The following is a 20704-nucleotide window of genomic DNA, read 5'->3' as shown; positions in this document are numbered from 1 at the left end:
GGTTCAACCAAGATTCAGAATCATTGGGGATGTTGAAAATTGCTTTTTTAATATTTACCATGATGAGGCTTATATCGTACTCGAGATATCCTGTGGATATCATGTTTGTGATATCTAAAATGCTTTCGATACCCTAGAATCGATTGGTGCGGATTGAAATAATGAGAACCTCTACAAAACTAACATCATTAAATGAGATGATTCTTAGTTTGGAAAATTTCATGAAATTCCAAGCGAAGTGCTTGGAAGATGATGGGAGCTTGGAGCAAACAATACAATCTTGGCCGACCTGATATGTTCGAAGCAGACAGGCTATTGTTCTTATCGACCAGGCTGCTCGATTGGTTGCTTCCAGAGTAAACATGGCTTCCTCCCGCAATCCACTCTGCTCTTTAATAATAGCTCTTTATTCCAGGCAAGCATAGATGCAATGCAATGGATCCGAACGAACACGCACTGTGGGGGGGGGAATATGTATGCAGTAAGACGAATAGTCGTGGAAATGGAAATAATCTACAATAATGGTGATTGATGATTTGTATGGTTTTGGGCCTAGCCTTTTTTTTTCTTTTCCGACTATTGTATTTTTTGTGCTATCCTAATAAATATAATATATTTATATTATAAATAAATTAGTGAAACGTTTTTATTTTGTTTTATTCAATCCTTCCACTGTATGCTATGAAACTGGATTCAAACCGACAGATTTAGGAATCAATTCCATCAACACAAAGTAAGAAAGACCGGAATAATTCATTAACGTATACTTAATTAATTGACAGCAGTCTACAGACCTTAAACATTGCAAATGGGTAGTATTGTAATAAAACGATATATTCGGTAGTAAGCATGTGTGTTAAATTTAATTTTGAAGATAAACAGAATTGGACAAATTTAAATATAGAATCAAATCAATTGTACAGTTATCGATAGTTAAAAGAAGCATCTAATTAAATATTGAAAACAGATTAAACGGTGCAACAAATTATGAATATAAAATAAACAGATTACATTTTGATCTCAATACATAGTGATTCAGATAAATACCTTATATGTTGAGGAGGGGCGCCCCAAAACCCTTTTAATCGATGAACACTTTTGCAATATTTTACTTTTCGCGAGCACTGTTTACACTTTATCCATATGGGCGATGTTACGAAGTTTGGCTGATATCCTTATACGTCGATATTATTGAAGATGGCGAATCTTGTGGTGTGGCGGGTTTGTACATTACGAACTCCGGTGGAATCTTCCCAGATTCGTCTGGACCAGTCCTCGTACCAGAATAATTAGACTGGACGTCCTGGATTCGTAATCATCGGTCTGGTTCACCGAATGTAGACTTGCAGCCTCACCATGGAACGTGGAATATGGGACCTGGCTTCAATCATGGACTTCGGGCATGGACATCCAGCATAGACATCGAGCATAGACTTCGAGCGTAGACATCGACCGCTGTTTGGGATATAAAGGAAAAACCATTTGTAAATCCTATACATACTATAACTTATACAATATTTAATAACATAGAAAATTAAGTTTTAACCAAATTTAATACAATAGAAAGAATTGACCTATTTCGAACTATGTGTAACCTTATCTAAATTTGGGAGAGGAATAGCACAAGGTTACCTTTTTTTTTCTCTCTATAATTTTAATGATGTACTTATTGTATGAATCTATGAAGAGTAAAGAATAATATGAGTGTTAGAACCCTCGAAAGTAGAGTAATTCTTGTGTAAAATATGATAAGACATATTTTTAAGACATTCATTATATCCGTTTTGATGTCACGATGCAGATCGCAGTCTAGCTGACTTATAAATATTGGAATTCAAAAGACTATAATGTATATTGAGAGTGAATAAAACATGATAGACATGACATGGATTGCTATACCATTTGGTGTCCTAAACAAAGATTTATAATTTAGTACATCATCATAGATAAAATATACATTGAGAGTTTATTGTTTGTATTATACGTCTTTGACTTCAGCCACTAATACTTTACACGTTGTTAAGTGGATTATTTGTTTATATTACATCAATGCATTCCACTGCATCCCATTTTCTAATAGGTTGACTTCCACCAAGTCTTAGACGTCTTTGTGATCCAATGATAATGTGGTATTTGGTTCAACCATGATTCAGAATCATTGGGGATGTTGAAAATGCTTTTTTAATATTTACCATGATGAGGCTTATATCGTATTCGAGATATCCTGTGGATATCATGTTTGTGATATCTAAAATGCTTTCGATACCCTAGAATCGATTGGTTGCGGATTGAAATAATGAGAACCTCTACAAAACTAACATCATTAAATGAGATGATTCTTAGTTTGGAAAATTTCATGAAATTCCAAGCGAAGTGCTTGGAAGATGATGGGAGCTTGGAGCAAACAATACAATCTTGGCCGACCTGATATGTTCGAAGCAGACAGGCTATTGTTCTTATCGACCAGGCTGCTCGATTGGTTGCTTCCAGAGTAAACATGGCTTCCTCCCGCAATCCACTCTGCTCTTTCAATAATAGCTCTTTATTCCAGGCAAGCATAGATGCAATGCAATTGATCCGAACGAACACGCACAGGTGGGGGAAATATGTATGCAGTAAGACGAATAAGTCGTGGAAATGGAAAATAATCTACAATAATGGTGATTGATGATTTGGTGTATAAATTGGAATGGACATGACTCACATAATATTTGGACAATAATATTTGGACAAAAATATTCAAGACAAAATTAGGAAATTGAAGATGTTTTGGGCAATAGCCTGTTTTTTCTTCTCCAACTATTGTATTTTTTGTGCTATCCTAATAAATATATGAATAAATTGGTAGAGAATCTTTTAAATCCAGGAGAATAATATTTAAATCTTCTCTATATTTCTAAAGCCTCCAGAATATTCAGAAGTCTACCTCAGTTATTAAAATGCAGAAACACAGCATTCTTATCGGCCTTGAACTTGTGATCGTTTATTATCAAAAATGTTCAGCAAAGTTGGAAATTTGTTCAGAGAACTCAACAAAAATAATAGTAGTCTACAATATTCATCTATCCGTTAGAGAGAGTAACGTATGTAGAATGTGAGAAGGACGTCTCAATAGGCCCATATCATACGTGATTGACAATCATTGTAGGAGGCTTGGCGTTTTGACACAAGCGTGTATTTTAGTTCAAATAAGAGATCGAATATATCAGTTTCATAGCAAGAAAGATCTTATAATTGAATAACAATGTCAATTAGACATAATCAATATAATTTATAATAATCATTAGCAATCTTCATTATATTTTGCATTTGACAAATCTATTTATGAAGTCTTTAAAATAAAATGAATGAGTGTTATTTGAGTGTTTCTATGTATATTTTCAAATCTTGTGCATTTTTTCTTGAGCTGTTGCTCATTATTATTTCATTGTAGCTCCAGTCGAGGAATCTATTGATGTGTTTTTTTTCGTTTTCTGCTGAACTATCACAGAATACAGCAGCAGTTAGAATACAGCAGTTGGTAGAATACATTATAGTAGTTTTCTCTGGTACTATCTAGTGGAGTTGTTTATCGCCTATCTGCTTGCTATTTTTATAATTATTTTATGTTACAATAGCTCTTGTAGAGAAGAAAATTAGCTGTATTCTTATCTTAAAATGTAGCAGATGACCTGTGTGCTTATTGTTGCTGATATTTTTTCATTTTTCACAATTTTACGCAGAAATAAAGTCGAATTTATTATTATCATTATTATTCAAAATGGAAGCATGCTGGGTTATGGATAACTGAGACCTCCTGTAGAAATCTTCCTTGTTATGAAAGAGAGAGACTTTGACAGATCATGATGTGGAAAGAGAACAGAGATGAGAATAATAATTGTAGCAAATGGGTGAGAAGGAAGCTTGTGCGATTGGACAGGTGTCACAGCTATCCCTCACTACTCCTCACCTGATACGATCATCCAAAGTTTGGAGAAAGGACTGTCTTTAGAATTTCAAGGAACTCAATAAAGTCGATGAATTATGTATAGCATAAATTATGGTGCAGCTGAGTTCTGCCTTCACTTTTTCACCGATATGATACGAAATGAGATCTCAACAGAAGGTGTAAGTGGGAACTCCAGTTGAATCTAAATTTGAGAGAATTCAAGATTTCTCCTCATAAAATATTTGTGGCTTTGATATTTCTAAACTGCTATTCATGTATTATATTGGAGAGTCTTATATCATATTATGATAGGGTGTTTATTGATGTTTTTTTATTTACAATGGTAACACCAATTTTTCAATCGTAATGTGAAAGAAAGACGTGTTCGTAGTTTGGATAGGGTTCCTCCGTGATTATTATTAGCTTAATTCAAATAAAATCGAATTTATTTGCTAAAAGTTTCAAAACGAATAGAATGAATGACTGCCTTTATTTTTGACCTGGGAGGGCGAAGTTAGGGCGCAGTCGATAGACAGAATGAATAGAATGAACAATGAACAAATAGAATGAACAATGCACAATAAATTGTATTAAAAATAAATGTAATACCATAGAGAAACGATAGCATAAGTAGATATCCCATGGTATAGGGCGTTTATGTCCCAACTTTTACTGTTATCCCAAGCCGATAGTTCACTTAGTTCTTTCCCATGTAGCTGTGTGACGCTGGTAGTCTCTCAAATTGTGCCGTTCATACACTCTCACCCCAACAAAACAGTAGAAATTTACAATAATCGACAGTAATCGGCTTGAGATAACAGTAAAAGTTGGGATATCTTCTCACGCTAATGTTTCTCTATGGTAATACATTATAAATGTATTTTCTTTCTAGTTATAATTTATTATGCCAAGTTTATTTATAGAGCGGAGCGGCCTTACTCCTCTGAGTATTCTTAGTTGTTTTATTAGGAGTAGTACAACGCCCCAATCGGGCTTATGCCTAGGATTGTCCACTTTTATTTCACATTTTTATATCTTTCTTTTTTATTCTGTATTATGTTTGTTTGTGAAATAAATGAATTGATTGATTGAATTTATGAATATGCCAGTTCGTGCGTGTCAGGTGATAGGTGATTAAATGCCTAAATTGAAATAAAAATCCACTGTTTTAACAGCTTCGTCATTAAATTAAAAGAGGTCTTGTCGAGTGCATGCTGGTGCAAGACAGCATTTCAGGAGGTGGTCATCTGACTGGATATCGCCACAGTCGCAGTACGGGTCCTCAATCAGCCTCCAAGTTGTGCGATTTTCTTTTGTGCAGGCACACTCTGCTCTGAGGCGGTTCAGAGTTTTCCATTTACCATATGACAGCTCTGCTCCTGTTGGAAGTTGCTCCCTCAACACCAAGTCAGTGGGGTCTGTACTCTCATGCCATAATCTAATTCTTTCCTGTGGAGCCGAGGAGCCAAGCTCCTGTGTCTCTGTCAGAAAGCTGCGTCGGGACTTCAGTCGGTGATTTGCAGGGGTGTGGCCGAACATTGGGTGTCTGTTGTCATCAACCTGTCGAGTACGCTCAGTCCTACCAGTTATTTCTCTTCGGATTGATGGAGGGGCTATCCCACTGAGTTGATACAGGTAGTGAGTTTTCGTTGGTTTCAGACAACCTGTCACAATTCTGCAGCTTTCATTGAGGGCCACATCTACCTTCTTAGCATGGGCTGATCGGCTCCACACAGGACAGGCATATCCCGCAGTGGAGAAGCACAGGGCTAAGGCTGTTGTACGCAGAGTTTGAGCATCAGCACCCCAGGCAGAGCCAGTCAGTTTGCGTAGAAGTGCATTTCTGGAGTTGACCTTCTTTTTTGTTTTTTCACAGTGTCCTTTGAATGTCAAGCTTCTGTCCAATTGCACACCAAGGTAAGTTGGGTTCGCTACATGTGTCAACTGCTGGCCAGACCAAAAGATTTTAAGCTCCCTATTGGCTTCCTTATTTTTGAGGTGGAAAGCACTGACTACAGTCTTTGTAGTGTTCACCTTCAGGAGATTTGCTTTGTAGTAGGCATCTAACTCTGGGATAAAACGGTTAAGCTTGTCCTCAACTTCTTCAAATGTTTCTCCTCTGGCTGCTACTGCCAGGTCATCAGCATAAATGAAATGCTTTGTGCTGTCTCCAATTGGTTGGTCATTCACAAAAACATTGAATAGGGCAGGAGCTAAGACACTTCCTTGTGGTAGACCATTCTTTTGCTTATACCACTCGCTACAGTTGTTTCTTATGTGTACTTGGAAACGTCTATCTGTTAGCATCAAGCGGATTACCTTTATCAAGCCGTGATCATATGTCATATTATACAGTTTTTGGAGGAGTTGTCTATGGCTGATTGTATCGTATGCTGCTGACAAATCAACCAGAACCATGCCACTGACCTTCCTCTCCTGGAAACCATCCTCAATGTACTTAGTTAGGTTCAGTACTTGGCCTGTACATGATTTTCCTGAGCGGAACCCAGCTTGTTGAGGAATTATTTTGCTTTCTAGGAGAAAGGATATTCTGTTGAGAATAACTGTCTCAAAAAGTTTATACACATTGGACAGAAGTGAGATTGGGCGGTAAGATTTTGGGCACTCAGGGTCTTTTCCAGGTTTGAAAACTGCAATGATCTTTGATTTCTTCCAAATTGCAGGAATGCTTGTGGACAATTATGTTGTTAAATAAGTCTGTGATCCACTTTTTTGCTATGGGACCAAGGTGGAGGAGATGTTCATTGAAAACTTCATCCATGCCTGGTGACTTACGAGGCATCAGTGATCTTATTGCGGTATCAATTTCGTCTATCCTTAATGGATCCTGAAAGGTGCTGGTTTCTCTATTTGGACATCTTATAATTTTCTTCTGTCTGATTCTACTTTCGGGTTTACCATTTTCAATCAGGACCTGAGCCACCTGCTTTGGAGAAACATTGGTATGGAGGCTTTTTGGTTGACTCTCACAATTCAGTTTCCGAATCAGTTGCCAAGCTTTGTAGCTATTTCTCTTCATGTCTACTTCCTCAAGCACCTTGCACCAAGTTTGCCTTCTGCAGTCTGCAATACTTGAATTTAGCTCTACTCCTAGTTTGTGAGTGTTATCTGAAAAAGGGTTAGCATTGAAGGATTTCATGTAGTCATTGTACAGTTGCTGGAGTTTGTTGGAGAATCCTGGAATATATTGTTGTCTACAGCCCCGTGGTATGGTACTATAAGATGTAGTTTTTAGCAGATTCAAAAACTCTCCGTAGTCTGCTGGATGTGGCTGAAGATTTACTACTCCAGTTTCCATCTGGGTTGTGAAGGAGTTCCAATTTGCTTTTTTAAAGTTGAATCTCCTTTTCAGAGGGATCTTCCTCACCCTGATTGATGGAACCACCTCCAGTATAAGAGGCCTGTGTTGGGTGTTGGGAATAGTATCCAGGATATGCTTGTCACATGAAACTCTAAATTTCTCTGTAATGAAAATAATATGCCAGTAATAATTCATTATAATGCTCTTGGGAAGAGTATAATTGAGATTGAAATGATTGTATATAATAATTATTCACATTGTTTGCATAAGTCGAATATAATTTTTCATATTGTTTCTCGACTAGCATAATGGTAAGGATCAACTTGTGCACTAGACTAATAATTATTATAATTGATTACTAGTATCTGTTATTCAATTAATTTAAAGTATTCAAATGATTCATATCAAAGATTCCTCAGATTGAGCTGTTGCAATCATCACATGTTCGTCCAACTTCAACTTCAACCACACGACATTATTCTGAAAGTGGAATTCTTATATATAGAAGCCATCCAGGAGACGACTTTTGACTTCACTAGGTGTTACTGAGTACGCGGACGACATTTCTAATGCTAAACTTTGCCATCCCTGCTATTTCCTGTCATTCCTTCCCGTCTTTATCTTCCTTTTGTACTCATATCACGCACACGCGTGGATTCCTCTACTTCCTCCTGAGTAATGTACTGATCCATCTCCTACGCTGCACCACCTCCAAACAATAAGGCAACCACAGCATCCGTGGTATTTTCCTATTTTTAGTTCCTTTCTGTTTTGGAATGGATTCCTATACTCGAATACTCTTTCCATAGCTGTATTTAATTTTCGAAGATGATGATAGCAGTTGATGATTGTAGAGAAATGATGAATTGAATAACGGAGATATATAACAAAAGTCCTCTCTTAATATATCTTGTAATATACAGAGTGGGTGAAAAGTTCGAGAACGGCTTAATATCTCATACACAAAGGTAATGTGATGGTGGGTGTGATTGGGGATCCTAATCCAATTGAATATTATTCTACTTCACCATGAGTTTAAAAATGTGGTCCGCCATCTTGGATCCGCCATATTGAAAGCAACTTTATTTTTTTAAATAAGAAGGTGGTCATGCGATACATGATTTCGATACGGAATTTCAAGAAAAAATGAATGGTGAAAACCGCACATCGATATCTCAAACCGTTTAGAATATATTCACATTATTAATCAATACCACTCATGTATTTCATTTCTGATTTGCAAGGTACTGATGATAATTTGAATATCTTTTGAACGGTTTGAGATATCGATATGCGGTTTCCGCCATTCATTTTTTCTTGAAATTCCCTATCGAAATCATGAGTCGCATGACCACCTTCCCATTCAAAAAAATGAAGTTGCATTCAATATGGCGGATCCAAGATGGTGGACAAGATTCTTAATGACATCGTAAAGTAGTTTTATCAATTTGAATAGGATCCCTAATCACACCCACCGTCAATTTACTTTTGTGTATGAGATATATTAAGCCGTTCTCGGACTTTTCACCTACTCTATATAATGGAAGGAGTAATTCATTAGATGATGAGAGAGATGTTTCTATATCACATCACAAAACAATCTAACAAAGAATAAAAATTTTCTGTTGTGATGAATTATATTTCGGTAGGGTTCATCTCACATCAAGTTTTAGCAATATGATACAACAAAATACTTATACAATGCAATTCTTTCATTGGAACTCTAGATTCTCATGTGAATTGCGATAAAGACGCTATCATGATTTCTCTTACTTTTCAGAAGTTTCATTCAGGTCAGTGAGTTCTTTATAAAATGCCTATTATAGTGGGGTAGATCATAATGGCAGTATTCGATTAGCATTGGGGTTGCTATCGTTGTCTATCATTCGACAAAGCAGATAGCGCTTTCCTTTTCTAGCTCCGCAACGTTGCCAATCGTTTTCTAACAATTAGTTGACTAATTAATAAAAATAATATAGAAACATGAAGTATCATTTTTTATTTAAAACATGTTAAAACTAAATATCCAATTTCAATCATGTGAATTTATTATTAAATCATGAAAAATACATTTTTCGCCGAAAGAAATATATTGATTATTTTCAACAGTTATATTGTATATACCGATATCAGCTTTCCTCTACAGATGTCGGGGAAAAAGCCGAGAATCGGCACCGCTGTTGTCCTATCTTCCTCAACTGCCTTAACAAACATTGTCCCATTTCCAATAATTTTATAATTAGGTGTATTTGTCTCTGATGAATCAAAACAAATCAAAGTTTATTCATCGAAAACAATTACAATACAAATTAGAATCCTATAACAATAATTAATACAATTGAAACAATGAAGTTTTATGCATTGAATAATTTATGCATTAATAATAATAGGCAAAGATAATTCAATGAAAAAATATACGCCCCACTATAAATAATACGTGTTGGGGTATAAGTTATTAGTTGCTTGTTGCGTGTTATAATTACTATTTACAAACCTCATTCAGTGATATAGGGTTAAAGTTTCTTTATATTGAAATTAGTAAAAATTTATAATACAAACAAAATTATGAAATAAGTAGATGAATATTATTGTTCTATTGAGGATGATAGTTATTAGAATGTTGATTTATGAAAAATGAAAAACTAGTAAACGAAAAGAATGAAGAATAAATTGTTTCAATATTTACAGTCTAACTAAATTTTCACAATTTTCTACTCCAATATCAACTAACCAGGGAAATAAACTTTTCTTGAACTTGTGTCTACTGAATTCTTCCCTCATGTTACTTGGTATTGAATTGTAAATTTTTGGTCCCAAGCATAAAAAAATATTTTTTTGTCAAAGGCTAGGAAACCACATGAGATACATTGATTTTATTGCAACGAATGCACATTTTGATCAAGATGAGCAGTATTCAATTAACCAAGAGAACAGGATTGGAAAAAATTGATTTTTCTCAAAGTTTTCTGATATGTTTTCAATACACTGTTGCCCACAAATCGGATCCTATTCAAGTAATAGATGCATATCCATTTTGCTTCATAGCAAGTGAAGATAATCAATTTCCTACACTGTGCACCATTGAAATCGATAGAGGAAAAACTGGAACATTTTTTCAGAGTTGGCGATAGAATGGATGATGCCCGATATCGAGTGTGAAAACAAAACCGGCTTTTTTGCGCTCATTATTTTAGCGGCGGCCGAGTTTCAGAGAAGCGAACGAACGTCGTATATGCTGAAATTTAACGATACGGATGCTAAAAGGTTTTGCTTGAGCATGAAGCGAAAAATGGGCGCATAAAGCGGGTGGCGGTAAAATTGAATTCCTTTCGCGCTTGCCGGGTAGAGAATGCAGCACCAGTGTAGCAGCTCGCCTATATTTTACCGGCTCTAGAAAATTACCATCCAACGCCAACTGAACAGTTGAGCTGCGATCAGAACTTTGTCTGGTGATTTACACTGGATGAGGAATGCCCAAATAATCATCATGCACCGGCATTCGCCTCCTTGCATTCACCAGTTGTTTGCAAGTCTTCATGGAACTCTCTCACTAACCTGATAGGTATTTGTTTCATTCAAGTTGCCTGTACTATATTGTGAAATCAAAAGGATAACCTCCACACAGATTATATATTTTAGCTTGTTGGAATGTATCTCTCACAAAGAATTGAATAATTGTGATCCTAATAGAATAATTGATTTTCAACCACTCACATTAATTTGATGAAATAATAAAAAACCTTATTCCATCGATAGAACATTACCATATAAATAGAAATAGAAATATCAGTACACTTTTTTGAATTATTTTATCACAAAATGTTCCAACATTCACGCCATTTTCAAGTGATATGAGGTGGATAAATAAATAATGCAACAAAAAAAGAAAAAATAATACAGAAAAGAGACAACATTACCATATTATTTATCTCTTTTCTGTATAGGGCTACTTCTAATATAGATATAAAGAAAATAAAAATCTCAGTACCTTTTTTGAAAAATTTTATCACAAAAAAAATTTAAAATAAAAATAAAATTTAAAAAAAGGGTACTGAGATTTTTATTTTCTTTATATCAACATCAACATTACCATACTTTGCAAGAACACATTTATGATCTACTTTAATGTGAGCTCAATTTTATTTTACATTGTATATGACAATTTGCAAGTTGTGCGTTATGAGAGCAATAATATGGTCTCCCTAGTGCTCTCACATACATGTACTGTACTTTTTCCAAAAAAAATTTGATAAAAATTTCTTGGAATACCGAGTTACTCTGATTTCCATTATCAACAAAGCAGCATGTGTTATTAAATAGGAAGCGAAGCTTCCAAGTGATATCTTATTCTTATACTTTCAGGAATAATATTATCTATGACCACAACCCAATAAAAAAAGGATGTAGAACTTGCAAAACTTTATCACCAGGAAAACTCTCAGCTGAGACCACTAGGTACAGAGTATGTAGATTAAAGTTTCCTGTTTCGATTTGAATATTTCTGAGTCCTTTCACCAGAGGATGAGTGGAACGATGAGAGATTCAGGATGCATTATCTAGTATAAAAATCTTTGCAACAAAACTACTTGTAATACTTGTGAGAAAGCAAAGATGTTCCGAGCGTTGAATTACGGACTTGCGACACTTCTGCTCATATTTGCTTACATACTAGGTGAGTCTTACTGATTTTTATTGTTTACAATCATATTTCTCAATTCAAGACGCTATTTCCACCATCAATGATACCCGCTGGATAGTCCAGTGATTTTTGAGGCTTTCCTGAAACCAGATTTCATACTCTTCGAAATTTCATTTGGACCCATATTGTAAAATGTAGTTACTACCAAGGTTGATAGATAGATGAATTCCAACTTAATTCGTTCCAATCCAATTGAATTTGAAACGATTCAGAATTCAGTCGCATCTATTATAATGTGTCATAGTAACTGAGAAAAATAATTTTAGTTGAAGACATTCAATTGAACTGTTATTGAGCAGGGATTTGGGAAAATTCCCTGAAACTGAAAATGGGGCGAAATTTCGAGGTTTTTGGTGCTCTCAGTATGAGGTAGGTACAAGGTTTATAGTGTTAACTATCACAAAATTATTGCATATCTGTCTGTCTGTAGTTTTCTGCTCGTAAGCAGGTCCTTCTATATGGCAGCAGCCCTCCACTCTCTTCTATTCTCCGCCAGTCGCTTCGTTGTATAGTAGCTCATCCCCTCCTTGATGTCGTCCAACATTTTGTATCTTCTTCTCCCTCTTCCTCTTCTTCCCTGAATGGTCCCCTCCATGGCATCCACCAACAAGCATTGTCGTCTCATCCCATCTTGTCCCAGCCATCTCCTCTTTCTTCCCTTTATCACATCCAGCAGACTCCTTCTTTCCCCAACCCTCCTCAACACCACCTCGTTTGTAACTTTATCCCTCCAACTGATCCCCTCATTTTGTATATATCATATATATTGCATATGATAGCTCAAAATAATATAATGAAAAATCTACTCACAATGTAAGATTCGTTAAATTTTAAAACTTTTCATTTACATTTATAATTGAAAATAATTTTCACAACTATTTATAGGTTACAATGTAAGCCATTGAATCAATCCATACTATCAAATTTGTTGAATACAATGATATTGTTATATCTCTCGTGGTATTTTCCATTACTTATTAGCCTTTAAGTAAGCCTTTAATTATTTGAATATAATAATAATTCCATTGTTGGTAATCCATCTTTTTTTCACTAATATAACTATTCATACAGTGATTAATGTTATTTTATAAAATTGTTTTTTTTTCTTGTTCTTTTGTATACATCTTAATGGAAATAAAAATTATTATTATTTTATTACTACTATTGTATTTTGATAGCTTTAAAGTGGGGTGGCACGAAACGGTCGTCGCCACACCAAAAGAATGTGAGTGTATTTTCACTTTAAATTTATCAAAGAATAATTGTAATAATAATAAGTAATTCGTATAACATATATGTATTGATTGTATTGTAATATTTGAGACAGAAGATGATATAAATTATAATTAAGAAGAAAATAGTTAATTGTACAATGAAATTGATAATTCGAGATAACTGTCACTGGCTTATTCATCTACCAAACTGGAGTTTTATCGTAACAATGTGTAGCTCAAATATTGAGCCATTCCAAGTAGATGTAGCAAATAGATTTTGATACAAACGTTATTGGAAATATCAAATTGAATGATCATATCGTGGAAGGAGCTTATCCATTCCGGGAAGATATTGTTAATTTCAAAATTCTGTAATATATCAGACCACTTTCTTGTTTAATAACTCTATAATTGATATTCCTGAAGACTAGATCTAGATAGGTTAGTTAGGCTTATTTTAATGAATGAAAACGAATTGATATTGTCAAAACCAGTGATTAATTTACCAATTGATATACTAGTTTGTGTTGTTACACCATTATCAATCTCCAGTGAACTGAAAGGTTGAACATTGAGCAGTAAAATATTTATATAGTGGGGGGACGAAGAACGATTGGCCATTAACTGTCGACCAATAGAGGCTGAGCTCTACTGCCATTGGCCGAGAAAAGACACGCCCAAGTGTTCCAAATATGGTGTAACTTGTTAGTCAGTAGCATTTGTGAAGTTAAAATTTAGAAAGCTATCTATAGCTGTCTATTGGTAACAACAGATTTCTTTCATCGTCCACAATTTTTAGTGATTTGGATACTTTCTCTGTGTAATAGTCGACTTGTTGTTGGAAATTATTGACCCAGTGATACTTAGGCACTAAGTTCTAATCGTAGCAGATCTTTATTGAGAATGATGAACTATGAACAATTCCCTATTAAGACAGAACATTCTATCATTGAGACATTATTGATAGTGTTCTAAAAGCCGGTTGGTTTACTTCTCTCAATGATCGCCTCATCTGTCCACGTGTCAACCACAGCTAATCATGTCTCTAAATTATTGTTTTGAATCATCTCTCATAATTTTTACTTTCCTTGCCCTATTACCATAGGTACGGAAAGTATTGCTTTGCGGAAAGTGTATGTGCGTCTGTGTACACGATATCTCATCTCCCAATTAACGGAATGACTTGAAATTCGGAACTTAAGGTCCTTACACTATAAGGATCCGACATGAACAATTTCGATCAAATGCAATTCAAGATGGCGGCTAAAATGGCGGAAATGTTGTCAAAAACAGGGGTTTTCGCGATTTTATCGAAAATGGCTCCAACGATTTTGATCAAATTTATACCTAAAATAGTCATCGACTATATCAACTGCCACAAGTCCCATATCTGTAAAAATCGCAGGAGCTCCGCCCCATCTATGCAAAGTTTGATTTTAGATTTTCAATTATCAGGTCTCAGATATAATTTAAAATTTCGAGTGGAAAAGACTGAACATGAAAATCTCTATAATTAATGTACAGTAACATTTTAACCTAAAATTGAAAATAAACTTGAAATTTGAGAAAATGTTATTATTCAATTGCAAACTGTTGGCAACCGTTGATTCTATTAAATTATCTCTTATACTTATAAAAGGCTAAGCCCCTACAGACTGAAATCACACCACAGCCCAAACTACTGAGCCTAAAAACTTGAGATTTTGCACGATTGTTTATGGTAGCCTGAAAACATCCACTAAGAAAGGATTTTCAGAAATTTGCCCCCCTGAGGGAGCTGGGGCCCCCCCAAAATTTTGTACTTTATAACCGCTCATTGCACAGCAAAGTCATGAGGAACTTTTTTGTTCAGCTAAGAAAAAAAATTAGATCTATGCAGAAAAATTTCGATCAGGAGCACAGGGGGGTCCAGGAGAGGGCATTTTTCGAAAATTTTGATGTAAAATCACACTACAGCTCAAACTAATTGTCCTACAGACTTGAAACTTTGCACAAATATTCTTCAAACATGCTAGACGCGCACTAAGAACGGATTTTGAGATATTTTGCCTCTAAGGGTTTCAAAGGATGAAAAAGGATCCTATTAAGGTTATGAACATGGTAAGATGAGTGCCATATGGAAATGAGATAATATTTATTTATTGACATGTGATATTCTAACATATGTTGTAATCATTGGAAATAACAAAATAATATGATAGAAATTCAAAAAAGAACATCATCTGTTCTATTATTGCTTTCTACCTGATTCCACTCAACCTCAATAATATTGTTCTGATAATTGATAAATATGTTCAATAATATTATTATTATTATTGATATAATAAAAGTATTGTTTTAATAATTAATTATTATCATTGATATAATAATAGTATTGTTTTGGTAATCAATAAATATTTTTATTTTCACAAACTCTGTATAATTTGTAATGGTGAATGTGAAACAGCTGCATCAAAGAAATTATCTCAAAAACATATGTTTCGGAGAACCATAGCTTTGAACTTCGTTTTCCTGATGGAATGTATAGGCCTTCGCGTGGCATGGATTATTAATTTCTCAGCTAGAATAGTTTTTTTTTTTTTTTGAGACAAAGTGCTAAATAAACGACTACAATTTTATCAATGCTGTATCGGCAATATGAAAACGCATGCAGTTAGTATGTATGTCTTTGAATAAAGGTGTTGATATTTACATAAAGAAATTATTCTCTTCCATTTTTATTTAATTAAAATTTCAAAATTATTCGAGCCCTGATAGAATGACTGACTCACTGTACAGTCAGTCGAAAATTATACCTAATATTGGAATGAGGGGTATTTTGGCAAGCTGAGCAAAAAATAAGGTCATATGCACCTTTTCGTTAAATCTTCAAATGAAAAATGAGTTCACAAAAACTCTCTCTGAAAGGGAAACTATTCAACTTATTCTATCTTTTAATAAAATAACAATGATCATCCATCCATCTATCATCTTCTATACTATAATAAAGGAAAAAACTGGATTATACACGTATACAGGTGTAAAGTATAGGAAAATTATGCTTGACGCATCATCACGTCTGAACTATTGGACTGATTAACTTGAAATTTTTCATATAGATTCTTGCTTAACCGAGGATGGTTATAGACATATTTTGAATTCTTCAAGATTTGATTACGGTACATCAAGTTTTCAATTATTTGTCATGCTTCCAGTTGTTGTATGGACGCGGCAGTACATTTCTCTTAAAAGGGAAATTAGAAGATAGGTATGATTGGGGATCCTTTTCGAATGATAAAATCAGGTTTTTCATTGCACCCAAATTTTTTCCGCCATTTTGAAACCGCCATTTTCAATCCAACTTATGATACAATAATTCCATATGATACATGATTCCGATACAGGATTTCCAGAGAAAAGGTATGGTGAAAACCGCACATCGATATCTCAACCTTTCAAAATTTATTCTCATTTATTTCCTTTATTATAGTATAGAACATGATAGATAGATGGATATATCCATCTATCTATCATCTTCTATATTTATATAATAAAGGAAAGAACTGGCTTAAACATGTATAGGCGTGTAAAAGATAGGAAAATTATGTTTGACGCATCATCACGTCTGAACTACTGGACTGATTTACTTGAAATGTTGTTTATAAATTCTTAATCAACCAAGGATTCTTATAGGCCTATTTTCAATTCTTCTAGAATTCATTACGACAAGTTTTCAGTTTGTGAAGTTTCAAAATAGACCCTTGCGAAGCATGGGTTATTGCTAGTTCACTATGAAGAGATAGCAGATCTCTTGTGTATCCAGCGTTATTGTCCTGTCACCAGCTGGCTCAGATCTTTGAATCTTAGACTTGAGATGCGCGTGAACACTAGCGTCAGGTGATCAATTTTCTTAACTGCAAGGAAAGATGTGTGAGTGCGCCACACCAGATTTTATTCTCATCAAATAGGCTCAAAATTCAATCAAAGTTCAATCATTCATAATAATTAATCAATATGATGAATAGAAAATTAAATCACAATAATACACACTTTTGTTCACTTGTGTAGTTATTTCAAATTAATGTCTTCAGCTATCAAAATGATGTTCTAGGAAACTTTTAAGATAAAGGTAGAATAGAAAATTGTACTTCTTAGGAAGTTTTGTTTGTCTCCATCGTCATGGATTCCCTGGTGGTGGAAAATACAGATTTCTCATTTACAAATACTAACTGTATATTTATATTGTACAAATTATATTTCGCTTGGTTTTTTTCAGATGCAGTATCAGGATCAGAAGTAATCAAAAATGGATTTGAAAAGTTCAAGTCTATTCCCATACAATCGTGTACGATTCCTGAATCAGAAGAGCACTACTACACTTCATTCGATGGGTCAAAAAGATTACATCCAAAAAAAGACATAGTGGAAGGAAACGGACAGCACGCTGTCAAGGTCAAATGTAGAGATTCATCGAAACAAAGCAAAGCAGCAGATCTTGCAGTTTGTTTTGACGGTAAATGGTATCCGAGTGATCACGAATGCGTGTCTAGAACCTGCCACCCAGTTCAAAACACAACTTCCACCAACTATACATGTACTTCACCTGAAGGTAGTCACATCAGTTGTGATCAGTATGTTCCAAGCAACACCCAAATCACAATCCAGTGTTCTCATTGGAGATACGCAAACCCCAACGGAAACCAGAATAAGAAGTTGTGTTTGAATGGGATATGGGAGAAATGGGATACATGCGAATATCAGTGTGGTGTAACTGTCGAACCTCCTCCAGAGGTCAACTTGTTGAAAAAAGCATTGTACAAGAACCCGTGGCATGTCCTAATTTATCACTTCAAAGATAACAAATGGAGTCACAAGTGTATGGGCACAATTATCAGTACTAACAAGATCGTCACTGCTCATATTTGTTTTCCAAGTGATACAGACTTATTATTTGATATCAGAGTGGTAGTGGGTCAGTACAGAGATTTCCGAGCACCGGAATCCTCATCTCGTATGCTTGATGTAGAAAAAGTTTCCTACTCAAGGGCGGACGAATATAGTTCCATTGCAATTATTACAACTAAAACCAATATACATTATGATGACACAGTCGGTGATGCGTGTTTCAGCCTTGATCCAAACTTCGATATAAGTCAAGCAAGTTTAAATTGGAAAATGGCTATTTTGAAAGTAGATACTGTCTCTCGAATAGCTTCTAAAGAATCTGTACGTATGTCATTAATTTCCAATTCACAATGCTTACCTCGTGACAAGCAATTCAAAGAAAATCACTTACGTCCTGATCAGTTCTGTGCAGTTTTTGTTGGGAACGGGAGATTCAATGCCACCGACATTGGAACCGGACTTATGTTTGCAGTGAAACTTCCGGGTAATTCTTTGCAGTACTATTTGCAAGGGATACTTGACGGTGCAATTGATGATTCTAGAATACTAACTTTTATAAACATGTTTAGGTTTGAAACACAATTTTTTATCTACAGTATAATTCATGATAATAAGAGCATGATTTTTTTTTCATAGGACTAAAGACTAACGAGTGGAAAATTTGATCTTCGAGCCAAAAACCAACAAGTTTTTGAGAATAATACCGATGTTGGAAAACTTAGTCAATGTCAAAGTTGATGCTTGAGTGTAGTATCGATGTAGTTGACTATTTTCTGAGAAGCTTGGAAGCTTAACCTTAAAACACGTATTTGATAATATGATACTACTTATTCCCTGATGTGATTTTTGTTTTTCCTCTGAGGATGTATTAAAGGCAACTCGTTGTTTGAATCAATGATGAAAAATATTAATTTATTCCATTCAGAGGTGGCTGATGTTCAAATTAGAACTTGTGGGAATTTTCACTGTTGCTATGTGCGAATCAAGCTCAATTCGTAGTAAATCGAAATGATGTATTTTTGAACTCTCGTTGTAAAATAAATGCTGTTATATCTTCTATATTTCGTAGTTTTGTCAACAATAATACTTTATAATTCGTAGAGTTGTAAGCTCTATTAGCGGTGGCTGATGTTCAAAACTAATGGAGTTTTCAATCGCTTTTGATATTACCAATATATCTTCATACCGTGATTATATAAATTAGATATCATATTATTTATCACAGTAGAACCTCCATAATTTCGCCTCTATAATTTGTAGTGCAAGCGCAGTCCTTTGAAATAAATTCTAGACCTGGATTCGCCCACATCAGTGACAGTGAACAGTGAAAATATAATTTCCATAAGATCTAATGGTATTATTCATACTCATTCGGCCGGGCTGAGTAGGAATAGTCAAATAAGAACTTGTGTGAATTTCCACTGTTGCAGTGTGCAAATCAAGCTTAATTATAAATCAAAAAATGTATTTTGAAACCCTCAATAATCCGTTGTAAAATTAGACGCTGTCATATCTTCAATTTCTATTTCGAGGTTCTGTCAAATTTATTTCGAAAGAACTTTCCCATACAACATGGAAATTGTAGATGATTACTGTTCTATGCTATCGCTTAATATAAATTATTATACATTATAGTTCAATAGTCTTAGTTATAGCCAAATACCAAGAATAAGGATTATTTTCCATTGATGATGTCGTAATACTGTAAAACCATTGCATTACAATGAATGTCACGCGAAATTATTGTCTATAGACACAATATTCATTATAATCCAATAAAGGAAAGATAGCATAGAATTCCTTATGCTATCGAAGATGCTTCATGTCATCTTTCCTCTGGTAGACTATAATTCAGTATAGTGCATTGACCTCCTGTGTGAAAAACTTTTCGAATTTGTATTCAAGTGTGAGTTGTAATGTTGTGGTAGCCTACAGTGACAATGAATTCCATGTTGTAGAGTACAAGTTCAAGAATAGCACGAAAAAATTGAGAAATAGCTGCATTTGATAAAACTTAATAAGAATCATCATACATTTGGATTCTAGTGAATATTAGGTGAATCTTTCCATATTTTTGAACGTTATCAACTTTAAAAATTACATGATTCCATTTACAGATTTGTTCCACTTGAAATGATTAATTTCCTGGGAAGATTGTTAAATATTCTTGTCGTCCTGAGAATGGAATTAATTTGAGTTGAATACAGTAGCATGAACACTGTTTTTAATATGTACAGAATATTGATACGAATGATAAGAAGTGGAATTAGACAATCTTCATTCAACAGGAAGTTGGGAAAAATATATTATTGAGTTTTTTTCAACACTTACCAACAATGTTAAATATGATCAATATGTACAATATAATAAATAATATCAATTTTCTATCTCTCAAAGGACTCGTTATTCACACCTATCACTTATTTGACAGATCTAATGTAACTTATTATAGCTCAAATTTAAGGGATTTTCATGTTAAAAAAAAATCTGGTGTGGCCCACTCACACAACTTTCCTTTCCGTTATGAAAATTGATCACCTGACGCTAGTGTTCCCGCGCATCTCAAGTCTACTATTCAAAGATTTGAGCCAGCTGGTGACAGGGCAATAACGCTGGAGGCACACGAGGTCTGCTATCTCTTCATAGTGAATCATTTA

The 20704-nt window shown here is 34.6% G+C and overlaps 2 protein-coding genes across 2 annotated transcripts in view; one reads left to right on the top strand and one right to left on the bottom strand.

Moving 5' to 3' along the window:
• The window catches only part of LOC111062258 (acid sphingomyelinase-like phosphodiesterase 3b), a 320678-nt gene that overhangs the window by 279899 nt on the left and 20075 nt on the right, over window positions 1-20704 (bottom strand). The window lies entirely within an intron of this gene.
• LOC111043372 lies at window positions 11735-20443 on the top strand. Its single transcript, XM_022328304.2, has 2 exons — window positions 11735-11922; window positions 17419-20443. The coding sequence occupies exons 1-2, from the start codon at window positions 11862-11864 to the stop codon at window positions 18681-18683; spliced, it is 1326 nt and encodes a 441-aa protein (XP_022183996.2). The 5' UTR covers window positions 11735-11861; the 3' UTR covers window positions 18684-20443.

This window comes from Nilaparvata lugens, chromosome 2 (assembly GCF_014356525.2).
Source record: "Nilaparvata lugens isolate BPH chromosome 2, ASM1435652v1, whole genome shotgun sequence".
NCBI classification, from domain to species: Eukaryota; Metazoa; Arthropoda; class Insecta; order Hemiptera; family Delphacidae; genus Nilaparvata; species Nilaparvata lugens.
This window is presented reverse-complemented; position numbering and strand designations above follow the sequence as displayed.

Excerpts from the sequence above, each read along its gene's own strand:
- LOC111043372 (XM_022328304.2), top strand. The coding sequence starts at position 11,862 with ATGTTCCGAGCGTTGAATTACGGACTTGCGACACTTCTGCTCATATTT. Across the intron at positions 11,923-17,418 it reads CATATTTGCTTACATACTAG|ATGCAGTATCAGGATCAGAA; the intron begins GTGAGTCTTACT and ends GGTTTTTTTCAG.